The 26,411-nt window shown below is 42.8% G+C and overlaps 3 protein-coding genes across 8 annotated transcripts in view; 2 read left to right on the top strand and 1 right to left on the bottom strand.

The window, feature by feature from the left end:
* Positions 1-11,580, top strand: part of celsr3 (cadherin, EGF LAG seven-pass G-type receptor 3) — an 85,042-nt gene extending 73,462 nt beyond the window's left edge. Inside the window, exons 29-36 of one of the 3 annotated variants that reach the window (XM_072681553.1) lie at positions 83-209; positions 1,618-1,737; positions 3,134-3,231; positions 3,473-3,564; positions 4,354-4,527; positions 5,147-5,341; positions 6,225-7,113; positions 8,268-11,580. In XM_072681553.1, the coding sequence (XP_072537654.1) occupies positions 83-209; positions 1,618-1,737; positions 3,134-3,231; positions 3,473-3,564; positions 4,354-4,527; positions 5,147-5,341; positions 6,225-7,113; positions 8,268-8,295 (1,723 nt within the window). In that variant the 3' untranslated portion in view covers positions 8,296-11,580. Of the gene's footprint in view, positions 1-82; positions 210-1,617; positions 1,738-3,133; positions 3,232-3,469; positions 3,565-4,353; positions 4,528-5,146; positions 5,342-6,224; positions 7,114-8,267 lie in introns of all 3 variants that reach the window. The other 2 variants (XM_072681554.1, XM_072681552.1) reach the window with 2 other exon arrangements.
* LOC140557272 (uncharacterized) lies at positions 11,351-17,035 on the bottom strand. Of its 3 annotated transcripts, XR_011979810.1 has the most exons (7): positions 16,929-17,035; positions 15,176-15,208; positions 14,451-14,814; positions 14,046-14,151; positions 13,876-13,925; positions 11,540-12,910; positions 11,351-11,414 (listed from the first exon to the last, which is right to left on the bottom strand). XR_011979810.1 is itself a non-coding variant. In XM_072681558.1 (6 exons), exons 2-6 carry the CDS (start codon positions 15,199-15,201, stop codon positions 12,326-12,328), a joined length of 1,131 nt encoding a protein of 376 aa, XP_072537659.1. In that variant the 5' UTR covers positions 15,202-15,208; positions 16,929-17,035; the 3' UTR covers positions 11,351-12,325. The 3 variants fall into 3 exon arrangements, 2 of the variants coding, with proteins under 2 accessions (XP_072537659.1, XP_072537662.1); XM_072681558.1 differs by having other exon boundaries at positions 11,351-12,910; XM_072681561.1 differs by having other exon boundaries at positions 11,351-12,910; positions 14,451-15,208.
* wdr6 (WD repeat domain 6) lies at positions 16,415-25,263 on the top strand. Of its 2 annotated transcripts, none has more exons than XM_072681556.1 (7): positions 16,415-16,433; positions 18,187-18,291; positions 19,027-21,775; positions 22,152-22,229; positions 22,817-22,933; positions 23,046-23,140; positions 24,596-25,263. In XM_072681556.1, the coding sequence occupies exons 2-7, from the start codon at positions 18,195-18,197 to the stop codon at positions 25,135-25,137; spliced, it is 3,678 nt and encodes a 1,225-aa protein (XP_072537657.1). In that variant the 5' UTR covers positions 16,415-16,433; positions 18,187-18,194; the 3' UTR covers positions 25,138-25,263. The 2 variants fall into 2 exon arrangements, with proteins under 2 accessions (XP_072537657.1, XP_072537656.1); XM_072681555.1 differs by lacking the exon at positions 16,415-16,433 and adding an exon at positions 17,651-18,032.
* The last annotated feature ends 1,148 nt before the right edge of the window (positions 25,264-26,411 follow it).

Below are 26,411 nucleotides of genomic sequence, written 5' to 3'. Positions count from 1 at the left end.
GGAAAACTTCCATTTTTCTTCCCTCTCTTTCCCTTTTAACCTCCCCCACCTGTCTCTCCCTATCTGTCGCTCTCTCTTCCAGTGCCACTATCCGCAGTGCCTTTCTTCTGCTGCTCTTGAGTGCATGTGTCTGGTTCTTTGGGCTAATGGCCGTCAATAACAGCATCCTGGCCTTCCACTACCTCTTTATCGTCCTCTGCTGTATACAGGTATGTCTCTCATGCAATCGTGCATTTGATTAGAATATTAAACAGCATGTATGGATGTGTACTAATGATTTTGAGGCAGCTTTAAGAAAAGTTGCAGGTGTACATTACCAATAGTCTACTGACACTGCACAGCATTTCCACTGGCCAATTTAGCATGTTATGAACGAAAGGCCTCCTTGCAAATGGTTCTCATTTGGCCAAAACACATAGTAGGTGAATTGGTTATGCTAAATGCTATGATGATCCTACCATGCAGCCAGTGTTTCTGTGCAGGCTCCTGACCTCAACCCTGGCCAGTAGGAAGAAGATAAAGAAATAAACTGAATTTGAATTAGTGAGGAGTGTGAAGTCTTAGCTACATTATATGTCCAAATGTTTGCAGATACCCCTTCTAATGAATGCACTCAGCTATTTTGACATGCATACACACTCATCTCCTGCAGAGATGTATTACCAATGGAACTCTGTGGAGTATATAAACATTAAATGTAACATTAAATGAGCAGGTGTCCCAATATTTTTGACCATGTAAGGTGTGTTCATCAAATCATGGTTGCGACAGTAGCTTTAGAATAATGCAGGAATCCCACAGTTAGAGGAAAACTTAGTAGACAAATGTAGTAGGTGCTTCATTATGGTAATATCACAATGTGCTTTAAGAGTGAAGCTCCTATAAGTACATATGCAACCAGGCAAACACACAAAAAGCAGGGACCACCCCTTGTGAAATGTGGAAGGGGGTGCCAAAGAGCCAATTTAGTAAATCAAAACAATCACTTTTTAACACCAACATTGAGTTAATGACAGTATAAGTATCTGTTTAGGGAAATTAACATTTGCATTGTATTTCATAACACCATGGACAACATTTTCCATAAATTCCAAATAAAAATATTGCTAATTAGAGCATGTATTTGCAGAAAACTCCTCAAAAATAACTGCTCAAAAATGCAAATAAATTATTATTCAAGTTTAAACACAGTACAAATATTTAAACTTTGAGAGCAAAAATCACTAAAGTGAAATAACCTTGACTGCCAGTCACAGCTTTCATGTCTTGGCCGGCTCTCCACTAGTCTTTAAACCATTCTTAGTCTGCAAATTCAGGGAACAGCTTTGTTTGATGAAATGCCTGGAATAAAATGGCTGCCAAACACGTAGAGATGCAAATTTAGTAGTTTAATGAGCGCTCTACATATAACTTTTTATAATTGAATCATCCCTGTAATATGTTGAGCGTGTGCATGAGTAATTATTACTCAGTATTTGAAGGTGCTCTAAGGGTGTGTGTCTGAAAGAGTGTAGGACAATGTATGTGTACCTGTTTTGTATCAGGATATATGTAGATGTGTGAAGGTGTGTCCCTGTGGGTGTAATGTATTAATCAGGTTGTGGTGCTGTTGTTTAGGGTTTGGCGGTGTTCTTGGTGTTCACTTTGTTGAACTCAGAAGTGCAGGAAGCCTGGAAAGTGGCCTGTGTCGGCAAGAAGAGCCCCAGCGAAGAACCTGCCAGACCACCTCAGATTACTGTAAATACATAAATAACCAAGCAATTGCTCACACACTTCCTTAAAGTTCACACATTCAGTAATTTCCTATTTACCCCAAACATGGTAGATCAACCAAGACATGTCTGAGGTTTGCTTCTTTAGTTTTTCACATCTGCGTCAAAACTGCATGCAATTCACTTGTGAAGTTCTACAAAGCAGAGATGGAGCAAAGCAGAGCTTTATGGGCGGTTTTATGGATGGTTTAACAGTGTGTCACTACATTACACTTCACTCTTGTTGGATAGATAAATAACCTTGCAATTTAAAGGATTTTACAAGTGTGAGTGCAGTCATTTCTATCTGATTTTATCACTGGATTGTTAAAATCACAAATAACAGTAAAATTACCATAACAAATAACTTCACTGTCTGCCATCCATACCGGCCCTCTTTTTAAATTGGATTTCTTGTAAAATGTGACACCAGCAGAGCTTACCGCTTAAGTTGAGTGTCTTTGGGCGGGATGCATTGACAACGAAAGGTCTGCACAATGCTGGGTTAATTCGAACAAGCCGTATGTTTTCTACCTAGCTAAGCATCTCTTACAAACCTGAAGCTGGACTGCTGGTACAATGTCCTAAAGGATACACGTCACAGGCCTTGTGTGTATAGAGCCTATTATACATGCTATTGGATAGAACTGTGCATAGCATAAAAACTGATGCACACATTGTTATAAGAATGACTTGAGTGCAGCCTTAGGCATCCAAAAAGGTCAAATAAATAAAGGTCTTTGTAACTCAACACAATGTCAGCAATATGTCCTGACGTTGCCAAGTTATCCTCAGCTCACTGCTAGGTTTCTAGCATTTTCATGCATCATAAGGCTAGATTGGTAAGATTAGCCAGTCATGTATTTGATTCGGACATGACTGTGTGCCTTTCTGCCTCAGAATCCTGTCTGACTGGGCAGCATTTCTCACTTTTTAGACACAGCCTTGGTTTCGCATCTGTCGCATGAGAAACGTCAACACGCCCACTGTAAATTCTCTGGAAATGACCTACTCTATTCACACATGAGCTCACTTGGACGTTACTAGGACTTTGTACTAGGGGGCCCACAGAATAAAGTCTTGGTAATGTCCGGTACAACCAATTCGGACGTTTACGTTCACACATACAGCTCCTCTAGGTAATATCCGGAATATGACTGTGCATGTCTGAAAGGGGCCAAGACTTACAAAATCCCAATGGATTTTATTGATTTAAAAAATGTGAGGCTTTCAAACCAGACACACAACGAGTTTCTGCCATGAAAGATCTCATGATTCTAAAAGGGCAAAAGCAAGGTCAACTTGGCCAGACCTGTATATGACAATTCTGCATGCCTGTGTGCCTGTGCAGTGTAAATTCATGCCTGTGTGTCTGGTTGTAGGGCCAGAACCCATACAACAGTGCCTCCCTGCTGGAGCAGAGTGGATTACACCGCATCACACTGGGAACATCCACCATATCATCAGTCAGCAGTGCTCGGTGAGGACACACAAACAGACACACACACACACACACACACAGAAACTGGTCTCCTGAAAAGCAAACACACATCTTTTCTCCTTTAATTGTTTTTCATAACCTGTTGAATTGTATTATTATTATTTTATTTGTATTATTATTTATTATTATTATTTATGAGAACCATGTTTTACTAACTTCTCTATTGTGTTTGTCTGTGTGCTGTTTTTGTTTGTTTGTTTGCTGTTTACTTATTGAGTAGGGAAAATCTTCTAGCACGCCAGACTGCTGAGCATACATTGGGTCACACTGGGGCCACTGACCTCGACGTGGCCATGTTCCACCGCAACGGAGGTACACTCACACACAATAACCTCCATGCATGTACGTATTAACACACTTACACACATAAACACTGAGGCCCTGTCCACACGTATCGAGATATTTTTTAAAGTGGGCATTTTTGGCCTCCTGTCCACACAAAAACAGAGCTTTTGGAAATCGCTCTCCAAGGCGGAGATTTTGGAAACTCTGTTTTCAGTGTTGTCGTGTGGACGGGGGTAAACAGAGCTTTATGAAAATGCTGACATCACAACACATGCATATTTCTGTCTGAATCTTAAAAATGCCTTATAGTGAACTTCATCTGTCTTAAAATGACAACGTCTGCATGCAGATAGCACTAGATTTCAGATCTCGACACATGAATAAATGTAAATACTGTTCTGTTACCAATATATATATCGCTTTATTTACATTTACAATACATCATTTCATGACTCGCATAGTCCACTACATAGGAGGTAGTGTTTAACTTTGGGATTAAACCTAGTCTATTCTTCCTTCTTATTGGTGTTTAGGTGTCTATCTTAAGTCTATCTCTAGTGAGATACTGTCGCCTCATGCGGGGCTATTCTGCTCATGCAAATGTTCTCTTCTCTGGAAGTAAATAAATAGGGGGAAAATCTCCATTTTTAACAAAATCCGGCTACGTGTGGACGGGCCATCAGTCTCCTCATATTTACTACAGATATTACATTTTATTTTCATTTTTAGTCTCTCAGATCTTCCTTTCAGATCTTCCTCTCCTTTTACATGTTTCCCTCTCTCTCTTTCTCTGTCTCTCTCTCTTTCTCTCTCCAGGTGAGGATTCAGACTCTGACTCGGATCTCTCTTTGGAAGAGGAGAGAAGTCTGTCTATCCCATCCTCCGAGAGTGAGGACAACGTGCGTCTCCGGGGACGTATCCAGCGTCGCTTCAAACGGACCAATCACAGTGAGCGATTACTCACAGAGCCCACCCACAACGGCACCAAAGGTAGCATCACTGTTTTCGTTGTACACTTTATTGGTTAGAACTTTGCAAAGCATGAAAACTGATGCACATTGTTACATTCATGTAAATATAATAAAATACAGTAAAATGTATATAGACCCATGGAAGCAAAGCAAACTATAAATTTGGTTCTTGAAATATGATTCTGTTTGGTCATTTGACTTTGGACTTACTACTATACTACTTTCAGTTCTGGTCCTGGAGGGCCAGAGACTTGAACATTTTGGTGATTTCCCTGCTTAAACACACCTCACTCAACCTGTTAATCTCTTGAACCCTACAATATTGTTATTTAGTTACTAAATCTAATGCAGAAACAATTGTGAATTGTGACAAGTCTTTAAGTAACTAAACTGTTACTAAAAAAAACATTGTACTGTTGTGGAGTCCCACATGGTTCTATTTTAAGACCTATGAAATGGATGTTAATTATAACAGTAATGTAGTTTTGAAGGTGAAAAAGTGTTGGAAACAGAGTCTAAGGGGCTAATTGGTTTTGTGGGTGTTTAACAAGGGAATACCTTATGCCATGTAAAGAAAGTCCTAAGAAAAGTCCAGCTCCAGTGTGCATCTGCAATAGCATGGTGTGTTTGCATGTCAGATCTGGATGGGAATGATCTGCTCTCCTATTGGCCAGCCTTGGAAGAGTGTGAGGTGCACTCTCTGCAAAAATGGGGTTCAGAGCGCCGCCTAGGGGGTGATTACAGCAAAGACGCGGCAAACAACAACCAGGCAGATGCTGCGCTGACCAGCGGGGATGAGAACGGACTCACACATTCTCACAGGCACCGCAAAGGTAAAGGATTATGTGCATGTCATTGTGTTCATTTAACCTTTCCCAAACCTCTCCTTATAGATGTCCATTACAATTTATAGATGTTGTCCAGTCCACTATGTGAAGAATCAGTGACTAATCATATGTACAAACGATTTCAGACAGAACAGCTACAGAAGATGCAGCTACAGAAGGTGCACCCATTGTTGACACAGGCACACAGCTTTCATAATCTCCACATGGTACACTCTGGAGCAGCTTAACTTGAGACTAAAGTCACCATGTGTCAGATAGAGTGGTAGAAAGCCCTCCAGCATTTGGGCTGTGGAGCAGTGGAACTGCAGTCTCAGAGGTGACAGAGCTTCATCAAACACCTTTGGGATAAGTTGGAGTGGCAGCGGGATCCAGGACCGATCATTTAGGAGTAGAGGGTGATACTGCAGCCATGTGGGTGACAGATTCCCTGTTAATACCCCTAAATTCTGAAGAAACATTCAATAAGCAGATGTCTACAAACCTTTGGACATTTTATGTACACTATATGGACAAAGGTATTGGGACACCCGCTCATTTATTGTTTCTTCTGAAATCAAGGGTATAGTTGATAATGCTTTTGTTAGAGTAACTGGAAAGGATTTCTACTACATTTTGGAGCATTGCTATGAGGATTTGATTGCATTCAGCTGGAAGACAGTTGCCAGATATTGGATGGTTCATGTTTATCTGCTCAAGAGAGTTCTTTTCTATTGGCAATAGTTTTCTACATGGACTTCACAAACTGTGTCAGCAATGGGTGCACTTTTAGGTATCTGAATGCATTCATTAGAAAGTATGTCCATAAACATTTGGACATATAGTGTATCATACTAATAGATTTGTACTCCCTTGCTAAATTTCTCTGCAGGAATCTTAAAGAACCGCCTCGGCTGCCCCCCGGCTCTGCAGGGTTTGTCAGCGGTGGGTCGGGTTCCTAGTGAACTGTCTTGGTACCGCACCTCCACTCTGGGACACCGGGGCGTCCCAGCGGCCTCTTACGGCCGCATGTACTCGGGTACGGGCTCACTGTCCCAGCCAGCCTCCCGCTATTCCTCCCGGGAGCATCTGGACTCGCTGGCACGGCGACAGCGCTCACGCGACAACCTCGACCTGCTGCCACGGCGACGCGAGCTTGGTGCCGAGCACCTGGGTGGGTCCAGAGAGCGTCTGGGACCAGCCCACAGCATCCATGCCTCGAGGGAGGATCTAGCAGCAGGGATGGGTGTGGCAGGGCTAATGGGAGCAGAGAGTTCGTTAGGTGGGTCGAGGGTGCAGCTCAGCACTCTGACGAGGCGGCAGGCGTCTCGGGAGCACCTTGGGGGGGCGCTGATGAGCAGCCGGTCGCGAGAGCAGCTGGAGACTAATGGAGCTAGTGCGTCAGCCCAACCCTGCCGTGAGTGGCTCCGAACTCTGCCCCCGCGACAGCTCTCACACCCTGAGCCACACCCTACATCCTCCCCTCCTCCACCAATCACAGAAGAGCCCCAGGAAGCCATGCCCCCGCGGCGTGGCCGTCTAGACTCCGCCCCTCCATGTAGGTACCCTGCAGCAGCCCCTGCAACAGCCCCCGGAGCTCCGCCCAGTCGACCTCCCTCCAGTGAACACCTGGACATTCTCTCCTCCATCCTAGCCTCCTTCAGCTCCTCTGTGCTAACCCCGCCCCCTAACCCTGCCTCCGCAGCCGCTGGCCCCTCTCCCTCCCCGCCTCCTCACTCCGCAACCTCTCAGAGCATCTCTGAAGTGTCACCAGACTCTGAGTAAGTGCTGACCCCTTTCTTTACCCTTTTTCTCATGTGTCCTTTTGTGCTTCGTCTAGGTCTTGTGCACTGATCTGTTCCCTTGCAATAACATTTTGTCATCAAATGGTGCATTCGGTCCCTCGTACTTTGTAGTTCTTTAATTACAGACTGCAGTCCATCTGTTTCTCTGCATACTTTGTAAGCTTCCTTTCACCCTGTTCTTCAGTGGTCAGCATGTATGAACCCATTCATTTCTAACGAATAAAGGTAGTACTAGTGTACTATAAATATACTGAAGACAAATGCCACATAACCAGTTCTGAGTGAGAATGAATGGTGCTTAGTGGTCTAATGCGCTACCACAATGGGTCACAAGTGAAAATCCTGATCCATGTTGCTATGCCATCAGTAGACGGAGTTCAAAAGAGCACAGCTGACGGTGTTGGGAGCATTGCTAGTACTAGGGTGAGCTACAAATGGGTGGGTTAATTGGCAGTACCCAATGGAAAATTATGACATTTAGTTTATTTCTGCCTAAGATGAACATAAATCGGTACTTATCTGAATTTTTAATTACCTGTCATTTTCATACTTTTATTTAAAATTAGTTTTTGTATATGACCAAAAGAAGAAGACAGAATCAGTACTGGATGGTACATCATTCTTTATTTTTAACAGAGTAGCAGCTGTTAATGGCTGTGCACATTACTGTAATCTGTAATCTACATGCATTTAACTTGCTGTCGAACAATACTGTTTATCCTTCTATCCATAGCAAACTGACTGCTGGCACAATACAAGTTATTAACATTATATTAACATTAGCAGACATTTTTTATGCTGCTCCGACAACAAAGCACTTGAACATAACTTGGGAAGTAGGATCTTCCGACTAGCACGTGAGCGCAGCATTAGTTGGGGTTCTAAAGCAGGGAAATCACCAAATCCATAAAACCGTTTAAAGGGCCCTTTACGTAGAGTACATGTTTTATTCTAATTTAATTTACTTTCTTCTGGAACTGTCCAATCCAAGCCAAGAAGCCTCCAGGGATCTTTCTTTTTTTAAGAGTGTGCAGTGTTAATAAAGATGAATGTGTTCAGCAGTGCCTAAACTCTTTCTCTCTCTCTCTCTCTCTCTCCTGTGTGTCCTTCTCCATTTACCTCTCTAACAGAGCCCACAGAAGTGACGGACAGTCTTGATGATCCTCTCAGTCCCATGATGCAGTTCTGCTCATGGGTGCAGAGGGACTGCAAGAGGCAAAGCAGAGTGACGAAGGCTTCAGGTGCATCCTTGGACACTGGATGACCTGAGAGTGATTGAGGAGACAGCGAGGCGGATCTGTTCACATGGTTTCCGGTCAAATTTCATGACAGCCTACCAAAACCAAGGAGAGCATAAGGAACAAAAGGTGAATTCCACCAATAGCACTGGATGCAAACTCTGAGACTGAGACACCGAAGAACTGACTCTGGGAGGGCTGGCCAGGGAAAGGAAGAAGGAAAACATAGCCTGTACATAACCTTTTTATACAGTTTTGTATTTTTTTCATTGGAGATGAAAGAAAAAAAAACTCAAGTGATGTTTTTAAAGATTGTGTCCGGCAAAGGGGGTTGTTGAGTGAGTGGATATGTGTTTCAGTGGAGAAGAATCCTAAACCATTCCCAAACCCATTTCCAAAGCATTCTCAAACCTATTCCAAACTGATCCTTGTTCTCCTATATCTTTTGGATTTTTACTTGCATCTCTACCACTGACAGTCTGATGAAGGGATACAGGGAGCTGTAGAAGGATCAGCGGCTTGGGTAGATTAAGGTTGGGTAGCTTAAGGGACATTCCTGACTGGTGGGCAAACTCCAGCAGTAGTGATTGTAAATGTAAATTATTTTGAGCTAAGAGATGTGGTTTGACCAACATGATTGTCAATCAAGGGATTATTGAAAGGCAGCTGGGTTTTGACTATGAGATGAAGGTAGAGACTTTGCGTTGGTCTGAAGGCACTTCTCAAACAGATTCCAACTTGTGGTTGCTGTAAAGTACTCAGTGGTCTCCTAGGACTCTGAAGGCACGCTGTATATTTGCTTGACTTTTAGTTTAGCCATTTCAGGAGATGAGAATTTTTAACATAATTTAAAAAAGATTCCGCTCAGTAATTCTGAAAAACACACATTTGAAACCATTACAGTACTGGTATGAATCATAACTTTGCAGTGGGGCTTCATTTTTGTCATGTATTTAGCTAATCTATCTGTAAGGGGTGGTAAAATTGCAGAGAAATTGTACTGAAGTAAAAGTACTGTACTGTACAGAGCACTGTGTCAAACTCTTAAAACGGGCAAAAATAGGCTTGAGAAAAAGTAAAGCATCTATATTTACACATATATTTTACACATAGGCATATAAGTAAATCATCTTTGGGTTTTTCTGGTAATGAAAAAAGTACAATTACAAAGTACAAATAATACTCAAGTACGGTACAAATCCTCCAAAATAATTTGGCAACAAAGTAGACTTACACTACACTATAGGGACAAAAGTGTTGGGACACCCATGCATTACACCTACAGGAGCTTTTATGATATCCCATGGAGTTGGTCCCCCTTTTTTAGCTCTAACAGCAGATTTGGCCACTTTTCTGCACTATGTGCCTTAGAACCCGCCGACCCCGCTCTGTTACTCTATGTGGTCTGCTGCCACTTTGTTGCTGAGTTGCTGTGGTTCCTAAAAGCTTCCACTTTTCAATAATAGCACTCACAGATGATGGTGGAATATCTAGGAGGGGAGACTTAATCAACTGACTTCTTGTTGCAGGGGTGGCTCCTATTACAGAACCACGCTGGAACTCAGTGAGCTCTTTAGAACCATCCATGCTTTCACTAATGTGTGCCAAGGCAGACTGCATGGCCAGGGGATTGGTTTGGGGACTGAATGAAGGACCTAAATTAAATGATTAAGAGGTGTCCCAATACTTTTGTCCATATAGCAGACAAGTCTAGCAATCTGTCTATCTATTTATATATTTAATATCGTTATTGTTCATATATTGTTTAGAACATATCATGACATTAATTTGTGTTCATATTCCCTACCTTAAACCTAAACACATTCAAAGCTTTCATCTTCTGAACTTTCTAAGAAGAAAATCAAGCAACCTTACACAGCGCTTTCCTCAACGGACCATGTTCATTTGTCCTGTGTACATTTAGTTCTAGAACTTAACTGGGCCGGATTTTCCCGAAAGCATCTTTGCAACAAAGATGACTGTTAAATGGTCAAGTGAGCATCACACTGATCTCTCTCTCTCTACCAGAAGAGAAGATCATAACACTACAGAATGCTTTTTGGGGAAACTGGGCCCTCGCCTTATGGTATGCATTTAATGTTCTAAAACCCACTGTAGGACCGCCCACCACTGTGGAGTCTCTCCATGTTTGCTGGGAGTTTGTTTGTGCAGACGCTGTTGGAATGTGTACATTTCAGTTTGTCTATCTTGCTGAATCAGGAATACTTTGGTTGTCAGGTTTCTTACGGTTCAGACGGCGAATGAGGACAAACAGCTGGTCTAGATTAGCTCTAAGTGACTGGATTGATTGGAACTTGTAGGGTCATTCTGTCAGAGATGATATAGATCAATGTCGGTCAAGTGCTCTAGAGTCAGAAAGCCTCACGGGGCAAAAGGAAGATGAGGAACGAAACTCCAAACAGTCTTTGGAGCTGTAAATCTCCTAGCTACAGTATTTCGCTTATTTAAACGAGCAAATGAATAAAAGCGTATCACTTGGCTTCATCTCCTGATTACTGCAGTATCATAACGGACGGTTCTACCAAATAAGAGAACCAATATCACTCCTTTTATACCTCATGCCTGTCAAGAAGTGCTCCAATCCTTTTTGTTCTTTTTACTACTTGCATCTTTTATAATTTATTTATTACGATGTACCTTTATCTTGTACAGACATAAGATTAATTTATTTTATTTATTAAGGTTAATTTATTGGTTGGCTGCATCATTTTTCCTGGAGTGTTTTATAATTGTATGTACGTGTGAGTGTGAGAGAGTATGGGCTTTTTTTTCTTTTTGTTTTGAAAGTTGATCATAAGAGAGTGGAGTTTACTTTGTTAAAATGTATAATGTGTAACATTTTGGTACCTGTATTGATTGATGTGAGCCCCCCTTCCACTGTTACCAATGCATTCCGCATAAGGAAAAGTATCCGAGTGTAGCAGAAAAGCCAGAGAAAGCGAGGGGGCTGTATCACTGGTTAATGTGTTTTTTATTATGGGATGTCTGCTATCTGCTATCCCGTTTACATGAGGGGTCCTGGGGGGGGAAAAAAGCTGCCCATAATTGGTTACCACAGAAACCATACAAGAGAAATGTTGGACATTAAAAAAAAAAGAAAGTTATTGCTAACCGTTTTGTTCATGAGTCTTGTTTGTTTTTACCTGAAAGACATTTTTCCAGATGATGGCAAGTTTGCTGTTCTGTTTGTGGCTGGACAAACTTTCTTCTGACATTTAAAGTTCAATGATCTCAGATCTCAGCAACAGTTTACGGTTTCTGCCCTTTTGTAGGAATTGCTGAAGCAGAAATGTCCCGTTTCCAGCAGCCCACTGTCCAGCCAAACATACCTGAGAAAGAATAATTAGGCTGACTTACAATCTACTAGAGTTCCCATTACAAAGCTCTAAAATACAGTCCTCTCCTCGTCTTCTTGCCCTCTTGCTAAACACTGAAAGCAAAATTGTCACAGTTCGTGTAGAAGTCTGTAGTGTACAAAGGAATTCTTTTTTTTTTTTTTTTTAAGTTTTTTTTGGTGACAACAACGCCGTAACACCTAATGAAATGCAATACCAGCATTACGTCAGTCATCAGCCCTTGAAAAACCCACATCACCAAACAAAAGTGCTGAGAAATTCTCAGCAGACATTAAAGGTATTCTGTGTTGGACCCAGAGTTTTCCCTAAATGGAAGATCTAATGAGGTAGAGGAGCGAAGGAGAAGAAGAGGAGGCTTTAGAGCATTTGGAATAGGTTGAGTATCTTCAGTGATATGATCCACATAAATGACAAAAATGACATACATTACATAACATACTCCAAAACACAAGGGACATACTCCAAAACACACAGTTACTCAAAAATAAAATCATCTGTTTTCATAGGAAAATAAAAAAAAATTAAAAACACAAACGACTGGACTTTCAACTCGTAAGTTCTTCTCGGCGGACATCATGTCTGGTGGTGCTCTTCATCGCTGTCGCTGCTGGAGAGCTGCACCTCGGCCCCAAGCTTGCGCAACTTGGCCTGGTAGTAGCGCTTCTTGGCCCGTGCTGCTTTCTCCTTCTGCCTGGCAGCTCGTCTCTTCTCCTCCCACACGCACTGCTGCAGGAGCAGGAGGCTCATGGTCTGCTGATGCTCCAGCTCCAGCGCCTCCTGCCTGTGCGTCTCCCAGCCTGCCGAGTCCAGGCTACGAGCTTCTGCAAAGGCAAACGAGTTCTCCACCGGCGCTAAGGCCGGCACATGAGGTGGTGGTGGTGCTGCTGCTGCTGCTGCTGCTGCTGAGCTTCTGCGTGGAGGGTCGAAGGACAAGCCCCTCAACCCAGAGGAACCCAAACCTGAGCTGGCTCTAGACTGGCTGGGGTAAAAGAGGGATGGGCGATGGGTGCCGGCCCTGGAAGCCGCAGTGGAAAGGGAGTGGAACGGATGGGATGGGGAGGAGGGAGAGGGGCCAGGCGATGTCCCAGAGTTCTGTATGAGTTCGGGGGGCGAGGCCAAGCCGACGTCGATGGCAACGAGCTCTTTACTATCAATTTCCTGTAAAATAAAAGGGAAAATATGTTCCAGTCAAGCTGTAGATGTTTACATTAAGGCTGAATGATTTGGGAAACATTTCTAACTGCAATTTCATTGATTATTTTAATAAGGTATCAGTGGTGTGCATACGCTACATATTCAAAAGTGTGTGTTTTTAGTGAGAGAGCTGCAGTTCATTCTATAGTCAACATGAAATTATAATAAAATTCACATCTGTTTATATGAATAAATAACTTCAGAAGATAACTCCTGGTCAAACTAGCTGAGTTTTTTTCTTGGGTAAATAGCAAAGCATTTTTGTAAGTTGCTCTGGATAAGAGCGTCTGCTAAATGCCTTAAATGTAAATGTAAATGAATAAAATGTGAGTAGTACTGAATTCAACTTGAATATTTAAATCTGCCTTCCGTGCGTTCATTCTTACTGTACATCAATGATCAAAATATGATATGATGTAAAAATGATCCTTTTGAACGCCGTAGCGTAGAATCAACTTATTACACTTATTCTTACATGTTCAAAGCACATGTGTGTTAGGGTGCATCTGGTCAAATTCATCTTCATGTTGTTATTACTGGTTTAAACCCTCTTAAAATTTAAAGCAACATTATTAGAAATAGTAAAACACTACAATTCAATGTGATTTGAAAACTGCACTCTTTCAAATGGTGATTTTTATACCTAAACAATCATTTAGCACAGTACACACTACTCATCGACAGCTTGGAATCATGGTCTTCAAAAATGTAGAAACATCTATGAAATTAATCATGTACATAGTAATGCAAATTCTTTAAAACTTTTGAACATGACTTTTAAATACTAGGGGGCGGTATGTTGAGATTTTAAACAAGTACATTTTTAGGACTTGTTGCCCACATAGACATAGCAGGAAAAATGAATTAAATAACATACTACTGTTCTGTAAAAAAACATAACAACTTTGTTTATGTTTATAAAGCATTACGTCATTTTGGTCCACATCTTCTGGCTCATTCCCATTGGTCCCTCCAATCCCTGTAAAAAGGAAAAAAAAAATTAACACCACATGATACCTTTCTTATTTGCTGACAGTGAACATCACACTACAGATAACCCCAGATATCTGCAGCAGAAACAGAATCAGGAGTTGTTTACCTGGCCCCGGGGAGCTGTTTGTGACTGAGGCGTAGCTGACATCTCCATCCATGTCCTCCAGGTTGGTGATCAGGTTTGGCACCAGAGCCATCACTTCCCGCTGCACCTGCGGGAAGAAAGGAATAGCTAATAGTTATATCAAAATTCAATCAGTTTTGTTACTAATTAAATTGCTATAATTACTACCAAGTATTGAAAAGCCTTGGTATACCTTGTGCTCAATTAATAAGTCAGTCATTTTTTTTTTTAGTACATATTTGAAGCATAAAAATAAAAATGGAGCCCCAGCTAATTATGACAATCTGGAGAACTCTGGGAATTTTAGAATGGACCACCATCTGAAAATATTGATATGGCAAAATTGATAATCTCTCACAAAAATCAAACAATGGATTGTGGAGTAACCTGTGTAAGGGCAGTGAGGGGCATCCCGGCTGCTTGCTGCTCCTGACGCCTCTGCAGTGCCACGCGGCACTCTACCTTCAGCCTCTTCCACAGCGTCTTAAGGGAGCCCACGCTGCTGGGCGGCCTGTTCGGGAAGGCCTCGTTGAAGGCCTGGGCCAGCTCAGCCCACACAGCGTTGCGGTACACAGTGGTGTTGGTGTCTTTGCGGAAGTCCTGCACAGCGTCGACCACGCTGTGGATCTTCTGGAGCAGGTAGAGCTTCTGCTCCAGTGTGAAGTTGGGCATCCTGTATGTCATGGTGGTGAGCATCTTCATTTGCGGTTGTATGGGAAGTTGGGTGGGGTGGGGGGGTGTACAGGGAATGCTGTTGGTATAAAATCAGGAAGGGTCTTTAAGGCTGCGGGTCAGTCAACTCATTCATGAGTTCTAACTGTGAAAGAATTGTCCTTTTACATCCGAGTGTTATTCATAATACATCTGCATGAGTAAAAAAAAAAAAAAGGTTCTTCTTCGGAGTTACATAACAGTCTACTGGGTTAGGTATTCATTACAGGACTGTTTGGACCCTTTAATGTGTACAAAATGAGGGGTGGTTTAAGTCACATGTATCTACTCTTAATAAAATAAAAAAAATACAAATATATAAAACTATGTTAAGAAAGTAAATGAAAACAAAGTTCAAAAATATGTTAAGGCTGCTTGGTCAAAAATGGCAATATCCACACCATGGACTTGTAGTCAGTAGACTCATCTGGGATCTGTGGAGGAAAATAAAAGAGAAAAATCAAATGTTGATTCTTAGGTTGGATAAACACCTCATAATACACCCCTTATCCAAAGTTATAGAAACCTGCTCATCCAATCAAGAGTATTCATGGGGGGTGTGATTCCTTTTGCTACAGTAACAGGCTCTACATTTTGACTGCCTTCAACCACAAGAGTATTAGTCATGTTAAATGACTTGTTCTGGATCTCAAACGCCACTTCAACTCATCCTAAATGTATTGGACGGAGCTCCATCACTCTAGAGGACCTCTCTCGCCAACGCTTGCAACTGGTCATGGTGCCGTTAGGACCATGTTTGGAAGATGCAGAGTGGACCCTTACTATTGGCAATGCTTTTCTATGGCTGTTATACAAGTCGGTGCACCGCAACCGCTGAATTCACTCATTTTAAAAGATGTCTGGATAAACTATTTGGACAAAAGTATTGGGACACCTACTGAAATCAAGGGTCCTCCTTTTGTTGAAGTAACTGTCTCCCTTCCCTTCTGAATGTCCAGGGAAGGCTTTTTGTTCAATTCTAGAGCACAGCGATGAGAATGTGATGCATTCAGCAACTGAGCAATTGAGGTCAGGATTTTGGATTACCACCAACCCACCTCATCCCAAACTCATCTCAAAAGTATTTTCGATGGAGCACCATCCATCCATCGTTCCAGAGAGCACGGTTCCACAGCTCCACAACTCAAATGCTAGGGGGCCTGTTTACCCCTCTAAACCCAGGCTGGGCATTGTGCAATTAGACATTGTGCCAATAATATCATGTGTATCAGCTCCAGAGAGTTTTTTTCAATTGAGAGGTTTTTGTTTTTTTTTTTGTTTTTTTTCTGCAGGGTCTAGACAAGCTGTGTGTGTGTGTGTGTGTGTGTGTGTGTGTGTGTGTGCGTGCATTTGCACATCTGTGTCACCAATGGGTGCAACGTAAAATAGCTGAATGCATGTATTAGAAGGGGTGTCCATAAATCTTTGGACATACGGTGAAGGTAGCTAGTTAGTTACTTTCTGAGTAAACTGCACTCGACTAAAGTGCCCTTAGAAGGGAGCAAGTACGGAGGCAGGACACGGCGAAGTGTAACAAACCTGTTTAGGCCCCACACACATACACACCGCTCTGGAGGGGGGTAGCTATAATACAGGGTAGCGTAAGATGTTTCGTTAACCGCACACTGCAAATACAAACGAGTACACCCGAAGAAACGCGTGAGGAAGCTAGCTAACGTTATACTGCGATATATAAAACGAGTGCATGTATATATCTAGCTATTTTATATCCGGTCTCTGCTGCGGTTTGCTGAAAATCCTCCGTAGTCTCAGACTAGGCTTAATCCGTCTGCCTCCCGTCTGTGTCAGAAACCACAACGCTCATCTTTCTATTCATTAAGCTAACCTAGCATTTCTAAGGGAAGCTGAAAAGGGCACACATGCAGCCATATCTGCGTTTTCTTCTCGTGTTTTTGGCTTTTAATGCCGGTAGCAGCCGCAAAACATCAACTTCTCATCATTTGTTTAGCCTGCTAACGCGTTAGCCGCTCGCCTGGCTAGCCACACTGCTAAACCCTTGCATCGTATTAAGTTGATAGACGAAGCGGTTCGAGACTAGGATTAAGGCTAGCAACATTTTTTCCCGCATTTAAACAACGTTTGCACGTCTCGCCGACCCCGTGTGCAGCACACCGGCAAACGTTATAAACTCACCTGCGAGGCTGAATTATTTTATTCCACAAAAATATACTTTGTTCGTCCCCACCCCTTTATGTTTGAGCGGTCCGTACGAAATTTAAACAACAGAGAGCTACTCGTGCGCAGTGGGCGCATTTTGCGTAAGCTGTCGAGTGGGGGAGCCATAGTTACGCATGTGTTGCGCAGATCGTCCGATCTACGCGTCATTTACGGTCCGGATTCACTAACATTTTAGAGACGATGTGATTTGTAGATCAGCGTCTCCGCGCCACGCTCAGACATTCAGACTGAGCTACGGCTACACACATACACAGATTCCTTTATTGTCACTGCACAGAGTACAGCGACATTAAGTAGCAAGTTCACACAGAACACGCAACAATAAAATAGAGATTAATAATAAGCTTCGAGTACAAAAAGAATTTTTTTTTTTTTATTAATTAAAAAAAAAAAAATATATATAGCAGGTCTAAAGCAGCGGAGTATGAGATTCATTTTAAAAGTTACTTGAAGAAAAATTGCACATGAAAATACGAAAAGCTATAAAATAACAAATACAGGGGTTATAAATAGATAATATATACATTTACTCTTCATATATATACATTATGAATAAAATGAGGCTTTTATATTATATTATATATTAATATAATATATATTTATTTTTATTATTATTATTATTATTATTATTATTATTATTATTATTATTGTGGATTTTGTGTGTACTACGCCACCGCCGTAATCGTTGCATTTAAAACAAAAGCCTCCAATAGAGTCGCTCGTAACAACGGCGCCGCAGTATCCTGGGTTGTGATTGGTCAAGGCCGACCGCTGTACGGAAGCTACAGTGACAGACACATGCATGCAGGGCAAACACGCTGGTGATGATTTAAAGAAGAGAAATTAGTTGGCTCGCAGTTCTGCTTCTGCTTCTTCTTCTTCTTTTTCTTCGTAGTGTGTCTTGCCAATGTCTGGAGCTTGGAGTATCTCGCAGAAATGCCAATGTGATGTTAGAAAGGTTTTGCCTTCTGTAACTAAACCAGCTCTCTGCTTTCTGTCCTGTTTTGCTAACACGTACCGTCTATAAACATGTCAAGTTTGAACGATTGCTTAGTCTAAGTAAGTATTTTTTTTAAATACTGATCAATAGTAAATTTTGATGATGAACTTGCACGGTGTAGTTGCAAGTGCAGAACGTGGATGTGCCCACATCACTGCTAAACCTGAGAATTCTGGGTATTGTAGTAATGTTCTATGTGTCTTCTGGTTTTAGTGTACGAGATGACCGCCTCAGATAGATTGACTGTCCTGAAGAGCTGTGCCCTTGTGGCACCTGTCACTGCGCTGGAATTCATTGGAGATGATTATCTATTGACCGGTGAGGTTTTAGTAAGATGACACTATGACAGTATCTAAGTGATTCTTGCCACCAATACAATTCATATTGTTGTGATTAATCAAGGCACACAGTGGCACTGATGCACAGCATCACTCTTTTCTCCTGTGGTCTCTTTTCTGCACAATATAAACCTTATAAGCCCTCACTTGAACAAAGACCATGAGCTGCTTCACATCCTAAAACAAAAAAATCTGAAAGCTTTAATAACCGTCAATTCCACACAGTTTTCTCATGTCCAGAAATCCAGACAATGGGAAGATTTTCTTTGATTGATTGGTGGTAGGAATGACAAGGGATTTTGACATATAAGCTTAATATGCTCCAGGTATGGTTCATATACAGGATTAGTGATCTTAATTTAATTGTATGAATATTTGATGATCGAAGTTAACTTGGCTAAACAGGGTTTTCTTGAGCTGTACCTTATTTTCCCACCAGCTCATTAGGGTGGGTAGATGTTTCAGCTTTGGCAAAGGCGTTTATTTGTAAGCCACATTTTTGCTACAGATTTGACTCTTTTCCATTCATTCTGTCCAAGCTAAAATACATCCAGTGTTGTTTATGTTGTGGCAAACTGTCAGACTGCATGTCTAGACAGTGACAGCTTTTTAAAATCTTTTGGATAGAGTTGGAACCTTTTTGTGTGCATGTGTGTTTCCATGTTCAAAAATATTTCTCTCTTCTTCTTCTTTTTTTTTTATTATTTTTTTTTAGGCGAAGGGCCAATCCTATCTGTCTTCTCCCTTAAAGGCTCACCTCGACTACTTGTGTCCCTAAATGTTCTTCATAACTGCCGCATCCATGGCATGCGACTCAAGCAGCAAAACATATTTGATGCTCCTGATCAACCAACTTGCAGTGAAGTCGTGGAGCTGGTGGTTTTTGGTGGAAAAAGCTTGCGGCTTATCAATGTCAGACCTTGTGGTCGTGGCCTGGAAGTGGCCGGCCCTCTGATGGAGCTTCAAGATTGGGTGCTGGATGTTTCTTGGCTGAAGGGAGAGCCGCAGCCTTTACTGGGCGTGTCCCTTGCTCACAATGCAGCTCTGCTTTTGGAGCCGCAATCTGGAAAAATCCTCACCCTGTGCTCCTGTGTAGAGGCATGCCTTCTCTACTCTGCACTTCTGATTGGACCAAGCTGGGAAACATCTGTGCTGGTAGGGGGAACTGTTTTCAACCAGCTTGTGCTGTGGAAGCCTGGAGGGACGGGAACAGACCTCCAGTTCCAAGTTGAGAGGCGTCTGCTGGGTCACAGTGGTGTGATTTTCAGTCTGTGCTATCTACAGAGCTCTGGGTGGCTGGCCTCGGCATCAGACGATCGCAGTGTCCGTGTGTGGCATGTTGGCAGGCTGGGTGGAAATGTAGGGTGTGGAGAAGAATCGCCAACATGCTTGAGGGTGCTTTACGGGCACCAGGCCCGGGTGTTCTGTGTTAGACTGTCACCTGGTCGGGTGTTCAGTGCGGGGGAAGATGGTGCCTGCTTGTTGTGGGAATGGGGAGGGGAAGGTAAAGTGGGGCGGACATTAAAAAGCCACAGGTCAGGTGGCATTAGGGCGTTGGCTGTTAGTAAGGGAAATGACGGTAAAGGATGTGAATGGGTGGCTACAGGAGGGGCTGATGGAGGGGTACGGTTATGGAAAGTGCTTGACCAAAGCAGTGAACAGGAAATAGAAGATACTCAGATGGATTTGGGTTTTGGGGGGCTAGGCTGTCCTAAGGTGGTACGTTCAGTAGGAGGACGCGCTGTTGTTACCTGCACTGATCAAGGTCAAGTATTTTTGCATCGAGATGGATTGTGGAAGAAAATTTGGAATGGTGGTCCAGAATTCCAGTCCTATAGCGTGATGGAAGTGGCATGCATTGACTTGCAGAATTCCTCCTCTGATGAAGGCTTGTGGGTGTGTGCACTTGGTAACCTTAACGGAAGTGTTCAGGTGTTTCCTCTCCATCAGCCTGGTGGAGGTGTGCTCCAGCAAGTGAGTGAGACTAAAATCCACTCATTGCAGTGGGTGGAAAGGAAGGGTGCTGTTGGTCGTAGTTGGTGCCTTTTGGCTTCAGGCTCAGAAGGTCTGGTCTATAGATGGACTGTAGAAGTGGCAGAGAATGAAACTGGACAGTTTTTGATGCTGCAGAAGATGAAGCCGTTTCTGCTGCCACCCTGTGCCAAGCGATGGCTGACCGCAGCAGTTATATTGCCCTATGGAAAAAAAGTGCTTTGGGTGTGTGGAGACCGCCGTGGCTCACTGTTGCTCTACAAAGAGGAGGAAGATGAGAACGGCAGGACAGACGAGGTGGAAAAGAAACATAAAGGAACTGAAGAAAGGGCTGATGAGGACATGGGGCTGGAAGACACTGTAGATGACACCATGGTTCCCATACCTCCAGTCAGCACACTGTTTGGCGTCCATGGAAAGCAAGGTGTTACAAGTGTGTGTGAGCGCCAGGCCGTCTGTTACAGCACCGGCCGGGATGGTTGTGTAAGGGTTCTGACGGTGAACGAGGACTCCTTGAACGTGCGCCGAATCCATCGTGCTTGCAAAGGGATGGACTGGTTGGAAAAGGTTATGTTTGTGGATTCTAATGAAGGTGAGACCGGGAAGGAGGAAACCATGGATAGTGAAAGCGAGGAAGAAGAGGAGACGGCAGCAGAAAGAGAGGTGGAGAATGGAGGAGTTAACAGAGAAGAAAGAGGTGGAAGTGAAGATATATTGACTTTAAAGAGGCCAGAGAGCAAGAGACCTAGAAATGTCTCAGAGGGCAGGTTTTTAATGGCTGGGTTCCACTCGGTCCAGTTTGTTTTGTGGGACCCACTGAGGCAGGAGAAGCTTTTCTCTGTAGCTTGTGGAGGAGGCCATAGGTCATGGGCTTATATCCCTTTTTCTGGTGCCAAAACACACTGCTACCGCCAAACACTCGGACAAGGCACTCTAGTCTTTATCAAGCAAGGGGCTATCATGACATCTCGTTCCCTAGCTTCCTCAGCGACTGAGGTGAGCGGTCATACGCTGAGGGAGGGGCTTCACGGCCGAGGTTTGGGATGTGTGTGTCGCCTCGGCAACATTTCCAAACCTGGGTATGCTTCTGAAATGTGGGAGGTGCTTGTTACGGGCGGTGAGGACACCACAGTGACAGTAGTTGCAGTCAGACCCGAGCAGGGCACGGTGAAAGTTCTCGCCATTATTTCTGACCACATCTCCAATGTGCGGACCCTGGCTGCAGTCCAAAGGGGAGCGAGAGAAGATGGAAAAAGTCACCGGTGGACAGACCTGTCATCCTCTTTCTCCACGCTGGTGTTTTCTGCTGGGGGGCGGGCCCAGCTACAGTGCTACCGGCTCCTGATTGGCTGGGATGAACAGTCCAGCTGGCCTACATGTCAGGTGACTCAGATTGCTGGTCACCGATTGGATGAGCAGTGGGAGAGGAGGCGGAACCGACATAAGACTGTGAAAATGGACCCAGAAACAAGGTGTGTGTTGTCTTTGTTATAAATATACACTGCCTGTCAAAGGTTTGGGGGCACAGAGCCTTTTAAAATGTTCAATACATCAAACCCACAATGCTGTGATCAAGAACTGTCATCTAACCCCTGAGCCACCCCTGCCCTCATACCCCATCTAATTAATGGCAAGGCCTACCTAAGCATTTGACAGACAGTTGGCTACAATAATGGGCAGGGATTGCTAGGGATAGTAGTGTTGCTGTGTTTTCTAAAGTAGCCACTAGGGGGCATGTCAGCATTACTGATGTGAACCTCTCGCATCCATTGTCTCGCCCGTTGACTGAGCCGCCACAGGGTTTGAATGAAGTGGATCTGTTAATAGAACGGTTGTCTTGATTTGTAGGTACATGTCAATGGCGGTGGTGCATGATGGCATAGAGGAGGTCCTCCTGGCCCTCGCCTGCAGTGATGGAGCAGTAAGGTGTGTGTGTGTTTGTAAATGTTCAGAAATTTTCTTTTTTTTGACAAAACATAAATCTAAATGGAGTAATAGAAATGCTCCCAGATGACTTTTCAGATAACAAAAATCTTTTTACAGTTCTCCTGTAAAGTTGCCATTTTGGAGATACAGTGTTTTTTGTGTGACACAGCGAGAAACGTAGATATATACTATATAGGTAAAATTATTGAGACACCTACAGAGCTTTTATGGCATCCAATTCTAAATCTATAGATATTCAGCAGAACATTGGCAACTTTTATGTGCCTCAGCACTCTGCGACCCCACTCTGTTGCTGTGGTTTCTAAATGCCTTCCCTTTTCAATGATCCTACTCACAGTTGATGGTGGAATATCTAGGAGGAATTTTTACAAATTGAAATGTTGCAAGAGGGGCATCTTACAGTGCCACGCTGGAACTCACATGTGGACACGTGGCAACAGGATCAAATGAAACACTTGAATTCAGTGATTAAGAACTGTCACAATACTTTTGTCCATATATATATATATATATATATATATATATATATATATCTCATTCTGTCTCTCTTTCCTCCTCTCTCTCAGGCTTTTCAATGTAGGAGAAGACAGCAGAAAAGTTGAGTTGCAATGGGAGAGTTTTTACCATCAGCGCTGTGTGCTCAGTGTCGCCTCCTATAGCCTGATGGATGTACATGGCAAACGGTGAGGCAATAATCTAACTGAGGACTATACCAATGTTGTGGGATGTTTTTATTATTATTTTCGTGGTGACTTTTCTCTATCTCCCTCTCTGTCTCACTCCCACCCACCCCAGGCATGTGTTGTTGTTCACTGGGGCTACAGATGGTGCTGTAGCTCTGTGGGATCTGACTGCAATGTTGGACAGTAAATCCAAGGACAGCTGGCACGGTGAGTCAGCAGCCTGATAGAACTGGGTCCACATGTATAAAGTACACACAGTAGGAGTGCTGGTCTAGGGTCAGACGTATACTCATTTATTTGTACACATTAGAATCTAAAAAACAAAAACTGCTCTTAAGATAAGCAACGCATTAAAACTAGTTAGGCTGAACCCATTTCAGAGCGGTCTTATGTCAAATCCAAGGTTAAGTTTCCTATGGAGGGTTTTTATAGATCCAAAGTAGTGGGTGTAGTGGGTGAGTGGGTGGGGATTGGTTAGGGTGTGTTTGAAGTTTGAGCCCTTTGTTTCTGAGCAGGGGATATAACTTTAGATAGTCATCATGGCGCATCTATGCCTCTGTGTCAGGTTTGCCAGGTGTTTTGAATATTAATATTCATATTGAATATTAATAAAAATAAATATTACTATTTATTTTAAGCAAACAAGAGAAATATTAATTTAGTCTGATTTAAACAGCCTACATGTTTAAGTGGCGGTCTGTAAACACTCAATACTTTCAGATTAAAGAATGTTTGTCACTTTACTGATCTTAGTATCGGAATTACCTGTTTGGCTCTGTTCTTTTTTTTAGTCTAGTCCTTGTAGAGAAGTAATGCCAATAGAACAGGACTCTCTGGAGCAGATAAACATGAGCCTGTAGGCACCATGCCTAATGCCAGACGTGGGCTAGAGGGGTATAAAGTCCCCCTCTGCATTGAACTGTAGAGCAGTGGAACTGTGTTCTCTGTAATGATGGTGTTCCATCCAATACTTTTGGGATGAGGTGGGGTGGTGATCATCCAGCATCCTGACCTTGCTAATGCTCCTGATGCTGAATGTAATCAAATCCTCCAGCATTTCTTCAAAGTCTAATAGAAAGCCTTCCCTGGACAGTAGAGACAGTTACTCCAACAAAAGCAGGATAAACTCTTTGTAATACTCAGAAGATGATTTCAGAAGAAACAATGAATGAGATGGTGTCCCAATACTTTTTTCTATATTGTATATTTAACATTCTTTAACATGCATATTACACTGTGGTCTGGGGGTTGCCGGTTCAAATCCTGGAGCATGCTGCTTTGCCATCAGTGGTCAGAGTCCAAGTGGGCATAATTGGCTGTGCTTTCACTGGGTGGGTAGATCTCACTCTTTCTCCTCTCATCACTCTTAAGCATTGTTGGCCAGCACAGACGTCTGTTAGCTTGTGCAGTAGAGCTGGGGACCCGATACTTTCCTCTGAGCATGTTGGCTGCCTGGTGATGCCACATTGATGGCAGTTCAAAAAGAGGTGGGGGCTGGCATCACATGTATCGAAGTAGACATGTGTCAGGAGCGAATGAGTGGGTTAATTGGCAAAACCATATTAGGAGATTTTTATTCATTTTTTTTTTTTTATTAAATCTCATATAATTCCATCACTGTCCAATTACTTAGAGACAGCATTGTGTGTTTCTGCCTTTCAGGTCCATCTGCTCCTTGCTTTTCTGTCCCTGTCCATCAAAGTGGAGTGAACACCCTTGTGATATCAAAACATCATGAAGGAATAGCCAACGACGTCATCACTGTGGCTAGTGGTGGAGATGACGGACAGTTATCAGTAATGAAGATCAGAGTGGAGTTAAATCAGTCACAAACTAAGAGTGTTTGCCCACAGCTGCTTTCTCAGTGGTCAGTTCCACTAGCCCACTCTGCCCCACTGACTGCTCTGAGTGCTCTAAGTTCAACACGGTTGGTGTCCACCTCTCCAGACCAGCGAGTGTGCGTGTGGCATATAAGTGATGATGGATTTCACCACCAAGGGACAATATTCACACACACTGCAGATGCTGCAAGTGTGTTGACATGGTGCAGGGAAGAGCCGAATATGGAGAGCGGGGCCTATGTGGTGGTTTGTGGGCAGGGCTTACAACTCTTAAAGTTAATGGAAGGAGGAGAAGAAGGGAACGAAACAGAGAGTGTGAGACAAAAAGAACAAGAGAGACGTAAAGTGGTGTTTGGGGATTAATTTTTTTAAATCTGATTAAATATTTAATAATTTAACACTTTATTTACAGGACTGTCTCTGCATCATGAGACCATTTTAATGTAAAGTTTTGATGTTCAAAATTAAAAACTTTTATTGGTTATTTTACACTGTGGTCTTGTTTGTCTTATGAATAGTTACTGTCTAATGAAAATATACTCAACTTTTGTTTTCATCACACTGTCTAAAAACCTGCCGTCCTTTATGTTGAGCATTTTAGGATGAATCGACCAATAGAACCGGTCAATATGAATTGGCCTAAAAAGTTTTTAAACTATTTAGTAAATGTTACATGAATGGCAAGTTTATAAACACTGGCATAAACGCTACAAAAGTTTGCGTACCCCTGGTCAAAATTTCTGGTATGGTGAATCCCTAAGCCAGTAAAGGTGACCTCATTTCCAAAGGGCATAGAGTTAAAGACACTGTATACAATTCTGGAGATGGACTGTTTATGTTTGAACAAACACAGCCATGCTTCAGGCTTTCTTTAGAAGCTCTGCCCCCACATTCATGCACTATGTGGCTTAGCAAACTAGTTGTGATTATCTATCATAAACATTTGCCAATGGGACAAAACACCACTGAACTGTTTCTACCTGTTATTCCCCTACCAGCAGACACTGAGAAAAGGGTTGAGTATGAACACCGATTTTGTTCTAATACACTGTGAGAAAACATTAGCTGATTTTTATTTTTTTTTAAAAAGTGAATTATATTAAAATTATATACAGAGCCTTCAAAGATGCCTTCTGAAGTTTGCTAGTATTTCATCTATTCTTCCCTCTACCAGTAAATGGATCCCTGTGCCACTGGCTGCAACACAGCAGTTGGAAAGGTGTTCTGTTCATGACATTCTGCACCTTTTCCCACCCAAGGTCCAGCATGCATCAGGCTTGTTTAGATGTTTCTTCAGTTTGCTTGTTTAGAGGTTGACTTCTGATGATTCTGTACAGGTGTCGCTTCACAGTAGTACAGTGCACCAGCGCTCCAGAGTCCAGAGCTAAATCTTCTAGAAGGTCTTTTACAGTCAAACAGGGGTTGTGATTTGCCATCCTAGCAACCCTACCACCAGTTCTCCCTCACCTTGACCACCATGTCTGATCCTGCCATCTCTCTTAATTACATTACAAACGGAGGAAACAACTGCCTGAGATTGTTTTGCTATCTTCTCCTGTGGGCATCAGATATTTTAATGATCAGAGTGCTAGGCAGCTACCTAGGGGAGCCCATGGTTGCTGATTGTTGAGACAATG

The sequence above is a fragment of the Salminus brasiliensis genome, chromosome 6 (assembly GCF_030463535.1).
Source record: "Salminus brasiliensis chromosome 6, fSalBra1.hap2, whole genome shotgun sequence".
Classification (NCBI taxonomy): Eukaryota; Metazoa; Chordata; class Actinopteri; order Characiformes; family Bryconidae; genus Salminus; species Salminus brasiliensis.
Note: the sequence above shows the minus strand (reverse complement) of the source record. Positions and strands in the feature narration are given on the sequence as shown.

Coding starts and splice junctions, on each gene's coding strand:
- wdr6 (XM_072681555.1), top strand. Junction 21,776..22,151: donor AAAATGGACCCAGAAACAAG/GTGTGTGTTGTC, acceptor CTTGATTTGTAG/GTACATGTCAATGGCGGTGG. Junction 22,230..22,816: donor TGCAGTGATGGAGCAGTAAG/GTGTGTGTGTGT, acceptor CCTCTCTCTCAG/GCTTTTCAATGTAGGAGAAG.
- LOC140557272 (XM_072681558.1), bottom strand. CDS start 15,201: ATGAGTCTACTGACTACAAGTCCATG. Junction 13,926..14,045: donor AAACAGCTCCCCGGGGCCAG/GTAAACAACTCC, acceptor TCCTTTTTACAG/GGATTGGAGGGACCAATGGG. Junction 12,911..13,875: donor AAGATGTGGACCAAAATGAC/GTAATGCTTTAT, acceptor TTTATTTTACAG/GAAATTGATAGTAAAGAGCT.